General features: G+C 48.5%; 1 protein-coding gene across 4 annotated transcripts in view; it reads left to right on the forward strand.

Annotated features, from left to right (window-relative positions):
* The window catches only part of TSNAXIP1 (translin associated factor X interacting protein 1), a 60,641-nt gene that overhangs the window by 14,959 nt on the left and 31,268 nt on the right, over positions 1-14,414 (forward strand). For all 4 annotated transcript variants that reach the window (XM_039503427.1, XM_039503428.1, XM_039503430.1 and 1 more), the window contains 3 exons: positions 2,957-3,063; positions 7,485-7,608; positions 9,640-9,733. In XM_039503427.1, the coding sequence (XP_039359361.1) occupies positions 2,957-3,063; positions 7,485-7,608; positions 9,640-9,733 (325 nt within the window). The remainder of the gene's footprint in view (positions 1-2,956; positions 3,064-7,484; positions 7,609-9,639; positions 9,734-14,414) is intronic.

A 14,414-nucleotide genomic window follows, 5' to 3' on the forward strand; every position in this document is an offset into this window, starting at 1 on the left:
ATAGATAATAAAATAACAGAAACACATAAGTCAGCAAACAATAGCAATGGCAAACCATTATGGCTTTCTTCCTCAAATTCTCATCTTCCCTGCCCTCTCTCCCTCCCCTGCCTCCTGCTGGGCTGCTCTCTGCCTCCTCTCCTCTGGCCTAGCATATTCAGCCTCCTCCTCCCTGACCTCCTTTCCCCTGCCCACTGAATGTTTCCACTCCTTCCTTCACAAATATTATGGGATGCCTTCAATGATATATAAAGTCGGATGCTGCTTAGCAGCTTCCCCTTCCCAGCTAAAGCACAAGCAGCCAGCTTAAACGGCCAGCACCGCCCACAGCAGCCTTTGCCGCTCAGCCGGCAGTCCACCAGCTCCCTGCTCCTTCCCTGTGCTTCCTGCCTAGGGTTCATGTGCCAAGCAGGTGTTGGGGGAGTAGCCAAGGGATCACAATGAAAGTAGTCTCTTCGTCCCTCCGATCTTCCTGTCTGGGAAAAAGTCTGCCTGTCTCTTTCCCTTCCTGCTGCACTTCTCCTTGCATCTGTTCCTTGTGCCCAATCTTCCAAAATGTGCATGCCAGCGCCAGCAAATGACAAGCGCAGATGATCCAGCGAGAAATACCATAGAGAAATAATAAGCTTAGAGAGCACCACTCTGCCAGGTGGGGGGGGAGAAATGGAATAATCGTCCCATCTATTGCCCCCAGTTAGAAAAGGGACCCACCATTTGTGCAAAGCCATCCACCCTCTCCCACCCCCCCCAGAGTGTCTTTCGTAGCCTCTTTGCCTTGCTTCAAAACATGCAATTAAAAAAAACAATTCCAACCGACGACTTTCCTCCTCCAAACTGGTTCCCCGACCGAAAGCTAGCTGTCTGATTTGCCAGCTTCCCATTTGCACCGTCAACCCGGCTTTTCCACTTCACTCAATTCCGCGTCCTTGCGGCTCGAGCGCAGGCGAGTCGGCCACGCAGAGCTCACACAGCCATGAGAAAGTTTTTCTTTTCTGCCAGTCTCCTCTGCACCCAGACTCATCCCAGACTTCCCATCCCACAGTCCCACCACTTTCCCCCCTCCAGCGGGCCCAAAAGCGGCGTTCGGCGTTGCTGAGTCAAGCCACAAGCTGTCACGTGCACAAGCGGTGTCACTGCGTGGCAGGAGAATCGATATCATCATATCATCGATCAGACTGTCACTTTGACTTTGGAGCTGCTGGAACATTGGTGCTGTGCTGGCGGTGTTGGCACTGCACACACTCCAGCTCACAGTCCTCAGCTTCGGGCTCCATAAAACAGAAAGACAACACGAAGAACAAAACCAAGGTGGAAAGACAGAATGAATGATGTGATGCGGGGCACCACGGGGGCGTGGAAGTTGGATGGGGACACGGACACTTCTTCCTTCCCTTCCTTCAATCCCTCAGCGGCAAAGCGGCGCCAAAACGGGACGAGGTGTGGGATGGCTGCCCTGCCCACACTCTCTCAAATACAGCTGGAAAGTGCTGCAAGTGTGGCCCCACTGCAGCGCTGGTAGCTGTCAGTGTGCCCCACACTCCCGCTGGCCCCCACACACAGCCCATGACCAGCGCTGTAACTCCCAGCGCTGCAACTTGTAAGTGTAGCCATACCCTCAGTGTGTCGCTGAGAAACCCTGCAAGATGCAGCAGTGGTAAAGTTCTGAAATGGCTGGGAGGCTTTCAGAATTCACCACAGGGGTCTGCTTCTTTTTTCAGAGGCAATTCAGTTTTTTTTTAAAGGAAATTCAATTTTATTGGCAATTGATCCTTTTCTTTAGGGCCCGCCTTCATTAGGCAGGTTTCAGAGTAGCAGCCGTGTTAGTCTGTGTCCGCAAAAAGAACAGGAGTACTTGTGGCACCTTAGGGTATGGCTACACTTGCAACGGCAGCGCTTTGAAGTGCGAGTGTGGTCGCGGCGCCAGCGCTGGGAGAGAGCTTTCCCAGCGCTGCAGGAACTGCACCTCCTGGGAATTAGCTCCCAGCGCGCTGGGGCACTGTTTACACTGGCACTTTACAGCACTATAACTTGCTGTGCTCAGGTGGGTGTTTTTTCACACCCCTGAGCGAGAAACTTGCAGCGCTGTAAAGCGCTAGTGTAGCCAAGGCCTTAGAGACTAACAAATTTATTTGAGCATAAGCTTTTGTGGGCTACAGCCCACTTCATCGGATGCATGGAGTGGAAAATACAATAGGAAGATATATATATATACACAGAGAACATGAAACAATGGGTGTTACCATACACACTATAAGGAGAGTGATCAGTTAAGGTGAGCTATTATCAGCAGAAGAGAAAAAGAACTGTTTGTAGTGGTAATGAAAATGGCCCATTTCCAGCAATTGACAAGGAGATGTGAGGAACTGGGGGGATGGGGTGTTTACTTTGTGTAAAACTATTTCCCCATGCTTATTTCCCCCCCCCCCCATTTAGTCACTCTAATTTAAGGTTTTGCGTGCCAGTAATACATTTTAACCTTTTTAGAAGGTCTCTTTCTATAAGTCTATAATATATAACTAAACTATTGTTGTATGTAAAGTAAAAAAGGTTTTAAAATGTTTAAGAAGCTTCATTTAAAATTAAATTAAAATGCAGAGCCCCCTGGACTGGTGGCCAGGACCCGGGCACTGTGAGTGCCACTAAAAATCATCTCGCGTGCCGCAGGTTGCCTACCCCTGCACTAGTTTAATTAACTAAACCACTCAGTACAGTCATTTTCTTAAAAAAAAAAAAAAGAGAGAGAGAGAGAATAGTTCAACTAGTCTTCAGATGTGGCTAACCCCAGCTGAGAGAAAGGGGTTTTCTGGCACCTTTTCTTTCCTGAGTTTAACTGTCCCTTAAGATCCTTCACTGGGCCATCTGTGCTTGTTCTAGAAAGGCACCTGATTATTCTTATCCCATTTAGAAACACTGGGCACAGATGGATTCACAGGTGTGATTTCTGCTTTTCTTTCAGGCCTATCAGTTTTCTGTTGGAGGTCGTTTGTCCACATGGCCTGCATATGCATCTGGGCAGGCTATCCTACAGTGTCGGAAACCCTGTTGTCTTCCAGAGGGGAGAAGGTAAGACTAGCATTTTATTATTAAAAGTGCTAGGAAAAACTGCAGCATACAGCACTGAGTCTGGGAAATAGGCCCAGGATGTTCCAGGGTAGCAGAAAGTGGGCTTGCCTACACCCAGGAATTATAGAACAAAATCACCACCGTTGCTACTTAGCTGCATCAGTGGGAACTCTAGTGTGTGGTGGGTTTTATGAGCCACGGCATTAAAGGGTAAGCGGGGTCTCCAAGGATCACAATGGGCATTTCGACTTCCCCTATGGTGATCTTCTCATCTGGGAAAAAAGTCCTGGCTTGCAGCTTCCTGAACAGGCTGGTGTTCTGAAATATGCGTGCATCATGCACCTTTCCGGGCCAGCCTGCGTTAATGTCAATGAAATGCCCACAATGATCCACAAGCTCCTGGAGAACAGTAGAGAAATACCCCTTCTGCCCTGGCCAATATACAGCTTGCCTGTGTGCAACAATGGTCCCCCCCGCCCCTCACGGCACAGGGGCGCGGACATGTTAGCCTGACTGGGACAAGGAGCACAGTAGCTCTGCCAAGGAACCTGCACAAGCGGATTGCCCAGCTTCTGCATGAGACCTCTGAAGAGATCACTGAGGCCGATTACCGTGATGTGAGAGAGGACATCAACACCCTATTCCTCACCTAGGCATGCATGCAGCCCTAACCCTTCAACCCTCCTCGCCCCAGGAGCCCACACTGAATAACTTCCTTCCCAAAATAAAAGCCGCTTACCAGGAACCTCCTCTGGTGTTTGTCCTTCCCCAAGCACCAGCTGCCATGACCGGCTACCTTCCTCCTGCCTTGAGAACGGCTCCTGGCTGCATGCATCTAGGGATGCCAGGGTGTCTTCCTCCTCAGCACCCTCACTCCCACTTTCCTCCTCCTCCCTTGTTGAACTGGGCTCTGAAGTATCCATGGTGGTCCTTGGAGTGGAGGTGGGGTCACCCTCAAGTATCGCGTCCAGCTCTTTGTAGAAACGGCAGGTTGCGGGGGCACCACTGGAGCGGCGGTTTCCCTCGCGGGAGTTTGCGATAGGCATTCCGCAGCTCCTTCACTTTAACCTTGCACTGCAGTGCGTCCCGGTCATGGCCCCTTTCCATCATGTCCCTTGATAACTACCTGAAGGTATCGCAATTCCTACGGCTGGAGCGCAGCTGGGCCTGGACAGCTTCCTCCCCCCAAACACTGATGAGGTCCAGCACCTTGCCATTGCTCCATACTGGGGATCGCCTAGCAGGTGGCGGCATGGTCACCTGGAAAGATTCGCTGAGCGCACTCCATGCCTGGCTGAGCAAACAGGAAGGGGATTTTCAAAATTCCCAGAGAATTTAAAGGGTGGGTCTGACAGTTGGTCACCTGAGGGCAGGGCAGTAGAGTTCAAAGTGATGACCAGAGTGGCTAGAACAGGCATAGTGGGACACTTCCGGAGGCCAATCAGAGCACATTAACAGACCAGGGCATCCACATGGGCACTGCAGCACTCCAGCGGGGGCGCATCAAACGTTATTCCACTCGCCGAGGTGGAGTACCAGGAGCGCTCTAGCCGCGGAGTCCGGGCGCTCTACGTGCCTTGCCAGTGTGGACGCGTCGTGAGTTAGAGCGCACAGGGCTGCTTTAATGCGCTGTAACTCGCAAGTGTAGCCATGCCCTTAGAGACTAACAAATTTATTTGGGCATAAGCTTTCGTGGGCTAAAACCCACTTCATCAGATGCATGAAGTGAAAAATACAGTAGGCAGGTATAAATATGCAGCATGTGAAAAGATGGGAGTTGCCTTACCAAGTGGGAGGTTAGTGCTAACGAGGCCAATTCAATTAGGGTGGATGTGGCCCATTCCCAACAGTTGACAAGAAGGTGTGAGTATCAACAGAAGGAAAATTATTTTTTATAGTGACCCAGCGACTCCCAGTCTTTATTCAGGCCTAATTTGATGGTGTCAAGTTCGCAAATTAATTCTAGTTCTGCAGTTTCTCGTTGAAGTCTGTTTTTGACTTTTTTTGTTGAAGAATGGCCACTTTTAAGTCTGTTATTGAGTGTTCAGGAAGGTTGAAGCACTCTTCTACTGGTTTTTGAATGTTACAATTCTTGATGTCTGATTTGTGTCCATTTATTCTTTTGCATAGAGGCTGTTCAGTTTGGCCAATGTACATGGCAGAGGGGCATTGCTGACACATATCACATTGGTAGATGTGCAGGTGAACGAGCCCCTGATGGCGTGGTTGATGTGGTTAGGTCCTGTGATGGTGTCCCTTGAATAGATATGCAGACAGAGTTGGCAGCGGGATTTGTTGCAGGGATTGGTTCCTGAGTTAGTATTTCTGTGGTGTGGTGTGTAGTTGCTGGTGAGTATTTGCGTCAGGTTGGGGGTCTGTCTGTAAGCGAGGACTGGCCTGTCTCCCAAGGTCTGTGAGACTGAGGGATCATCCTTTAGGATAGGTTGTAGATCCTTGATGATGCGCTGGAGAGGTTTTAGTTGGGGGCTGTAGGTGATGGCTAGTGGCGTTCTGTTACTTTCTTTGTTGGGCCTGTGCTGTAGTAAGTGACTTCTGGGTACCCTTCTGGCTCTGGCAATCTGTTTCTTCACTTCCCCAGGTGGGTATTGTAGTTTTAAGAACACTTGATAGAGATCCTGTAGGTGTTTGTCTCTGTCTGAGGGATTGGAGCAAATGCAGTTGTATCCTAGGGCTTGGCTGTAGACAATGGATCTTGTGTAGGAGAGGACGTCAATCTCCCTGGATACTCAATAACAGACTTAAAAGTGGCCATTCTTCAACAAAAAACCTTCAAAACCAGACTTAAACAAGAAACTGCAGAACTGGAATTAATTTGCAAACTTGACACCATCAAATTAGGCCTGAATAAAGACTGGGACTTGCTGGGTCTCTACAAAAAATAATTTTCCTTCTGTTGATACTCACACTTTCTTGTCAACCATTGGGAATGGGCCACCTCCACTATAATTTAATTGGCCTCGTTAGCACTATAAAAAGTAATTTTCCCTCTGTTGATATCCACCCCTTCTTGTCAATTGTTGGGAATGGGCCACATTCATCCTAATTGAATTGGCCTCATTAGCACTGACCCCCCACTTGGTAAGGCAACTCCTGTCTTTTCATGTGCTGTATATTTATACCTGCCTACTGAATTTTTCATTCCATGCATCTGATGAAGTGGGTTTTAGCCCATGAAACCTTATGCCCAAATAAATGTGTTAGTCTCTAAGGTGCCACAAGGACTCCTCGTTGTTTTTGCAGACTCTAAGAAGCTTTGATGGTATGATAATTAAGAGGTCTGGGAGATTTTAAATGTAACTGTTGTTAATTAGCACAATGTAGCAAGTATGGAAGAGGGGATAGGAAAAAGGCACCCTTGTCCTAGAGAGCTCTCTGTTTCCTGCACAAAGAACTCAGATTTTCTCTGAGTCATCTGAAACTAATCAGTTGGCATTTATTATCTCCTGATACAGCACCCCCAGCCTGGCTTTCTATACCAAAAAGGTGTCCCAGTGGGGGAGACATACTGTAGGTGGCTGAAGAATCCTAATGTCAGCATGCCAGGAATAGCCCTACCCCCAAGGGGAATGCCTTTACCCCACCCCCCATTTCCAGACCTTTCAGGCCTTTCCCTGGGTATCCCGCCTAGGCAGTCAGGTGCTTTCCAGGACAGAGTTGACTACAACTCCTGTCAGCCAACAGGGCAGGCTCCAACCAGAACAAATTCGATTGATGTAAATAAGCGTTCAAGTAAATTTGGCTGCATCTGAACCCTGTATTGCTGGTGACTGGGAGTTGTCACCTCCCTGCAGGCCAGCAGCTTGGCCGGCCAGCCAGCCAGCCAGGACACTAGAGGCTAGCCCTGGTTGCGAGGTTAGTAATGGGAAGTGGGTTGGTGCAAGGCGAGGCGCCGCATACACATGGAGGAGCAGACAGACAAACTCTCTCACACATGCACACACGCTTTCTCTCACACACACACCTTGATGAGAACTCCAATGCTGGATTGCCAGATCTCCTCTAGTTTTGAGTCTAGATGGGAGGACAGAAAATGTAATGGGGGGAAGACCTGCTCTCTGCCTCAAATACACACTGTACTCCAGACTGACACAAATAGAGATGGACTCTAATACTTCTTTTCACAGATATTCAGCAGGGAAAAATGTGAGTCTCTTTGTAGTGCAACCTATATACGAGGCACAGCCCTGTTGAACCTGAGTTGTGTGGGCAAATCTGGCTGGGTGACAAACGAATCTGCCGCTGTTCCTTTCAGCCACTCTCTCATATTGGAAAGATGTACCACTACAGTAAAGTGATCCACTCTAAAGCTATGGGGGGTGGGAGGAGAGAACCCTAGGGCTCATTGATTGTAAACCATAGATGTGGTAGAATTTTGCCTGTCATTTTCTGTCTGTCTGCAGCAAGAAACAGGCTTCTCTTACCATTGCAAAACCACGATACCTGGAGGAGCTGGAATGCTACCTAAGGAAAGAACTGCAGTCTCTGGACCTGACTAAAGAGAACGCTCAGGAACTTAAGCTCCAGGTCTGATGGAAGGGAGACACTGGTGAATTCAAACATCAGTGCAGAGTGGGATGGATTTTTTTTTTTAACTGGCCATTCATAGGTTCCTTAAAAGAAAAGCAGATGGAAAGAGAAGACCCTTTGGCCAGTGCTGAATGAGAACTGGCTTTGCTTGGCACTTTAAAGCAATGTGCACAAAGCAGTGTAACTGTGCTCTGATGATAACACTGAGCACCTCCTAGAACACTTCAGATTTTCTTGAGCAGCCACTACCTCATTCCTCCATTGGTTTTGGAAATGTGACTGGGCCCCAGAATGCAACTCGTGGGCCAAATGCAGTTGCTGAAGTTCCAGACTATGGCCTTGCACTACTATGATACAAATAAACAGGTCCCACACTTGACTGGGACCCCATTCTCCCAGGCCAGGGTTCCAAGCGTACAGATCAGGGGCCAGATCTGACCCCAAGACCCATTTCTCCAGCCTCATGCGAGATTGGGCATGGGTCACTGAGTCCCCCTCCTCCGGCTGAGCCCCTTTGTAGAGCCTTGCTGACAAATGTGCGCAGTGGAGAGGCTTCTTCCTTCTCTCTTCCCTGCCCCTGCTGAGCCCTGGCCTCAGAAGAGTGGCTGCTTCTCCCGGCCTCCCCTTCTGCAGATCAGATCACCCCAGGTTCAGGGAAGCAGCTCTTGCTCTACTCTCCCCACTCACACAGTTTGGGGGTGTGGAGACAGAGACAAATCCCCAAAGGGGCCACAAGAGAGGGGAAAGAACCCCAGTGGGGGTGAGGGGAAAGGGTTGGCTGGAGGGGAATAAAGAGAGGTAACTGGACAGAGGGAAGGAGGTTTCATAAATGAGAAATTTCTTTAAGTGAACCCCCCAACTGCCTCAGTAAAGGGGTCCAGTCTGCAGTCAGTGAGACTGGGAAGCTCTTCCTGGTGCATGGTACTCCAGCCCAGGGACACCGACTGAAAGGGACTAATTTCCACTCCCTCTCAAACGAGTTTGACCCTCTTGTGCAGAGCGCTGACCATACAGGTAGGGAGACACAATCCCTGCCCAGCCGCCCTTAGTGTCTAAATAGACAACACTGACAAAGGGGCAAAGCAGTGTCTCTTTTCGCTTATCTTTAGTACAGAGGCACACCCCATGGTGATTAGAGAGTTCAGCATGCAGTGGGGATGTGAGGAACTCTGAGGCACTGCCAGGAATGCCTTTCTTAGTTAAAACGAAATGAATAGAAGAAAATAGAAGTAGTTCATTACAGAGATGTCTACAGGAATATAATCCCTTTACAGCTACCTGTTACTGCTGTAGCTGTTCTGCTTGGCAGTAAATGTCTGTACTAAACAAGGGAAAAGTTATAAAAAAGACCAAATTACTTAGTTTCATGTCCAGGTCTAGCTCTATAGTGGCTTGGAATTTTACATGGAATTTGGTGTCACTAGATCGCTCCTGTTCCAGGCTTTCAATGAATATCAAGCACTGGCATCAAATGTAAGGGATATTGGAGATATTGGGAATAAACATCATGTTATAATTATCTTGAACTCTAAGGGCAAACCCTGATCAGACACAACTGGCTCATATTCTGCAAATAACTTAGCTACCGCACAGAACAAAACTTGCTTACCCCAAAACCTGAGGTCCTGTCAGCTCTGCTCAGACACTAAAGATCCCTTGGCATTTTTCATATGATTGGGGATTTGCCCTGGGATACTTGGCCAAACTTTCCCATTGCCCCACTGTCAACATTTCCCATTCTTGTCTGTCATTCTCCACCCCAGAGGTTGTTGCATTTCAATGGCAAAGCTGGAAGTATATTTTTTGTGACTTACTTTGGGATCCAATTCTCAATATGCAGATAATGTAATAGTGTTTATTTTATTAAAAATTTACAGTATTTTTAAAAGGATGTTGACAACTACATTATCTATGCAGTCATTAAGACAGCAACAGTGATTGCCTCAACAGCTAGTCCAAAGTTCTGGATAAGGAAAATGAACAGAGTCCTTGATAGTGCTCCCTCTCTCTCTCTCTGTCTTCCGTTAGCCTTATAGAGAGATCTTTGAGTTCTTCATAGAGGACTTCAAAACCTACAAGCCCCTGCTGTCTGCCATAAAGAATGAGTATGAAGTTACATTGGGTAAGATCTTGGATTCTGTTCTGCTGGGAGTAACAGTCATTCTAGACAGGTGGCTTTACACAGTAGATTAGCTGTATCGGATAGTTATAGGATGAGCAGTGGAGGCAGGCTTCAATGGCAAAATAATAAATGGGCTCTTGTTAACTACCTCTTATACTTACTGTGAACCGGAGAGTCTGTCTGTCTAATGATCTGTTGGTTCTGCCTCACTGATAGAGAATTTCCACCCAGCCATCTCCAGAATGGACCCAAGCCAGGCAGCAGCAGTGCCTCAACTCTGCCCCAGAAGGACCACTCTCATGGTGGAGTGGGCCGATGTTTTTAATGATGTGAATCCAGTTGCATTGGAAACTAGGGTTGGGATAACACTTATAGCAGGGCAGGCAAAGACTGAACTGACTGCTTCCAGGTAGCTCCTAGTGTACATCAAACTTGTCCAGTGCTCAGAGGTCACAGCAATGTACGCTTTATAAACACTGCAGATGGATAGAAATAGACTAACCAGCCACTCATCTCACATAGGCCAGCGACCAGCTGTCAGATGGTAGAAGTTCCATCTCCATTGAAGCAGTGTCCTGGAGGTGAAATATTCGATGTCCCATTACCATTCCCCTGGACCAGCTAGTCCCAAAATCTTTCTTTGTGCAGCAGTATCCTGGATGGTGGCAGCAGGCTCTTAACTGGGGAAAGGAGTCCGTTTTAACTGTGAATTTAAACCATTAAGACAATTTCCCCATGAGCAGTTTGACCACCTCAATCTAGTGGTGATTTGGCTCCATGAGTTCCCTCCGTGATCTGGGTTCCATGCCCCACTCAGGCCAAACTGTGTTGCTTCTTAAACATCTAAATGTAGATGTTTATTTTACCCTTCCATGTACGTTAGGGTGCAATGTTCCCTATAGAGTCTAGGGGAACCCAACAACGTGTGTTTATAATATAACTATTTTTGGAAACCAAGTGAATACACTGGCTTGCCTGGAGAATCTAGCTGCTATGGTAACAAATGGATTTGGAAGCTTTAAGAATAAAAAGAAAACTGGAGCAGGGATATGTTGTTTTTTAAGTTTAGGGTGGGGATCCTGCCATCTCTCTCTTGTGAGGAGCTACCCACTTTTCCCTATTAAAGTTTTCCCCCTATCTATGAGCCTCACAGAGCCACCATCCTTTCAACTAGAAGGGCTGGAGGGGACTATAATCAAGTGAGTTCTCCACCTCACTCTGTGCAGCACACACGATGGGCTATGACTCATTCCATTCCTAGGATTTGTCTTTATTCTGCATTTATGCAATACTGCATGTATACATATAAACCTTAGCGTGAGCCCGTCTGAGCTGGGTTTCTCCCTGCAGAACTTCCTGTCCCTCCTCCACATTCTCTCTTGCTGCAGAAGGACTTGCAGACTTATGCTCCTGAATCAGAGCTAATGAGTCAGCACCAGTCTGCTGTCAGAGTGAGTCAGTAGAATAGCTCTGTACCTGAAGTCTGACCCTTGATCACAGGAATTTGGTTGCAGCAAGTCAGAATTACTCTTCAATTGCTTGATGGTTTGTATGGACTGAACAAAAAGAGACACCCCTCCCTATCCCAAGGGATAAGCATGCTGTCTCTGTAGCTCTTCATCTCCTATTGAAACTGAAACCAAGCCTCTACTATGGCAACATACTTTGACTGTGTGCGCCACGTTTTACATCATAGCCAGTTGGGCCTTATCTTGCTAGTGTGAGTGACTTGGCAGCTGTCTCATTCCCTATTAGCTCTTGTGAGTAACCAGAGCACACTAGGCTTGTGCTAGTTGGTGCGCTGTCTCCTAGAAAACAACTTTCTGAAGTAAAATCTCCTTGTGAACATGAAGACATTAAGCACGAGCCAGAAAATAAAGCTGTGGGAGCGAAGCTTCGCAGACCCCCACAGCTATTTGTACTAATTCTTAGAAACATTTAGCGTGGCTGGAAACTCCATAAGGACAAGAGCTCAGTGAGAGGGTCTGTCTTCGCTGCAGAGTAAACTTGAGTTATCTGCACTCCAGATACTATCTCAAGTTAGCCTCGCTCAGCTGAAAGTGGCCACACTGTAAAAGAGCACTCGAGCTCTTGTGTCCTGACATTGGTGCCGCACTCACTGGTGTGTAGCACAGGGCTTTCTGGGGCCATGTACCGTGGTTTAAGCCAGGGGCCTCCAACCTTTTTACACCCAAGATCACTTTTGAATTTAAGGGCAACCCAGGATCTACCCCGGCCCTTCCACGAGGCCCTGCCCCTTCCCCAAAGCCCCACCCCACTCATTCCATCCTCCCCCCCCCGCCCACCCTCACTTACTTTCACTGGGCGGGGTTTGGGGTTTGGGAGGGGGTGCGGGCTCTGGGCTGGATCTGAGGGGTTCACAGTGTGGGAGGGGGCTCTGGGCTGGGGCAGAGTGTTGGGGTGCAGGAAGGGATACAGGGTGCTGGCTCTGGGAGTGAGGGTCAGGGCACCGGTTTGGGGTGCAGGAGGGGGTACAGGGTGCTGATTCTGGGATGGGGCTCAGTGCTGGGGTTTGGGCTGCAGCCTCCCGCCGGGCAGCACTTACCACTAAAGCAGGGTCCCTCCTTACCCTGGCCCCACACCGCTCCTGGAAGGGGCCAATGTTCCCTTGTGGCCCCTGGAGGGGAGAACGGGTGGCACATGGCTTTGCACGCTGCCCCTCTCTGCAAGAACCACCCCTGCAGCTCCCATTGGCCGCAGCTTCCCATTCCCAGCCACTGAGAGCTGCAGGGGCAGTGCTTGCAGGCTGGAGCACTGCATGGAGGGAGACCCCTGCCCAGGGGGCCACGCTAGCCGCTTCTGGGATCAGTGTGGGGGCATGGCAGGCAGGGATCCTGTCTTAGCAGCAGCCCCGCTGTGCCACCGGAGATCGTGATTGACTGGGAGATCCTCTGGGACCAATTGATTGCGATCGACCGGTTGGTGACCACTGGTTTCAGCTGAGCCGCTCTGTGGATCCTTCCACAGTGAATTGTCGGTTCTTTCTGGACACATGGGGAGAGTTGGAGGAAGGCATTGGAAGATTTAGGAGCACTTGAGTGGCTTTAGCCTGCAGCCACACAGCAGAGTGATCATCTTAGCAGCTGACAAGTTGCACTCACTTGAGTTTTAGCTTATACCCCTGGCCACTGGCACCCACACAGTCCAGTGTTTGTGTGTGTGGACAAGACACAAGTGAAGGGCAACACTCAAGTTATAAACTGAGTTAATTTTGCAGTGAAGACAAGACAACAATCACAATTTTTGAAAGGACACACCACTCCAAGAGAGAAAGAACTGAGGAAAGTGAAGTGTGTGTTTGTGCTGAAGACTCGAAAGATGAAGTGAGAACACAGCACAGGAGTGCTCAAAGCAAGCCCTAGCTAAGCCCTGGTTACAGAGATTTTTCAAAGCTTCCACTCTGTTACAAACTGTGTTGGTAAAGAAATGAAAAAATGTGATAGCATGTGTCAGTCATGATAATGTCATGTGTTTGGATGTTGTGCTGCTGTGTTGTTGTGGTGTAGTGTGTGTGTGTAGTAGTAATGTAAACAGAAACTGACCTTTTACTAACTTCACTTTTCCTCACTTTCCTTGAACTCAGTCTGTTAGAACATGAGATGGAACTGGCAATGGCTGGACTCAGCATATCCTACAGGCCTCCCACCACAGGGTGCCTCACCACAGCCTGCTCAGCAGCACAAGCACAGCACAGCTCCACAAGTGCAGCAGCAAGACAGTGAGAACAGGATTTTAACAGCACCTTTTTCTACCTTCCTCCACCTTCTCCTGCTCCTGCAGTGGTGGTGTGAGTGAAAGTCCTGGTGGCTGATTGGCTCTATGAGGAGGACTACTATGCCAGTGTGCGCAACAGTGTGTGCAACAACCAAAAAAAAAAAAAAAAAAAAAAAAAAAACACAAAGTTACAGTAGTACAGTGAAATCACCTGCGCATCGTTTTTAGTGATAGAGGGTTGAGAAATAGTGCCTCCTATTCTAGGACTGCATGCACTTTAAGTTGTAAAATGCAGAACATCCTACAGTGTCTGTGCATAAATACGACAGGACATTGGTGGAAGAGAGCAAGTCGGACTATCTGGACACCAGCAGTTCCTTCTTTCTTCTCTCTCTCCTCTGGATGCCATGGATGCTGGCTGGCTCAGCAGGCAAGCACTATGCAGAGCCCTTGCTGTGCTATCTGAGCTCAGTACACATGGCATCTTTGAGCAACTCCTTTAATCCTGGCAGCATTTGGTCTCATAAAAATAGGAAAGACAAGCAATCAAAACCCACGGCATCTTACTGTGTGTTTGTAGCTGGAGTATCAGCAATAGAATAAGTGCTGTCACTATGTCTACCCCAGAGGTGAGTTTAAGAAAAAATGTATTTCAGTGGAAGGTCCGAATTAGAGCAGAGCCCTTGGGTTCTGTCAGAGGAGTCAGATAGCAGGGTGGGAAAGGCACGTGAGTCATCATGGGCAATCTCCTGGAGGAGCCAAAGGGAAGAGAGGCTGGTAAGAGGGAGGAGCATCCTCAAAAGGGAAGAGAAATCATGGTTGGGAGTGACCGGGTGTTCCTGACAGTCACTCCTAGGGGGACAGCACACATGTGGCTGTGGATCTAGAAGCCAATATCTCCACCAGGAGTAGCATGGAGGATTCAAGCTGTCTCTTTGTGGTAGTG

The sequence above is a fragment of the Mauremys reevesii genome, linkage group 16 (assembly GCF_016161935.1).
Source record: "Mauremys reevesii isolate NIE-2019 linkage group 16, ASM1616193v1, whole genome shotgun sequence".
NCBI classification, from domain to species: Eukaryota; Metazoa; Chordata; order Testudines; family Geoemydidae; genus Mauremys; species Mauremys reevesii.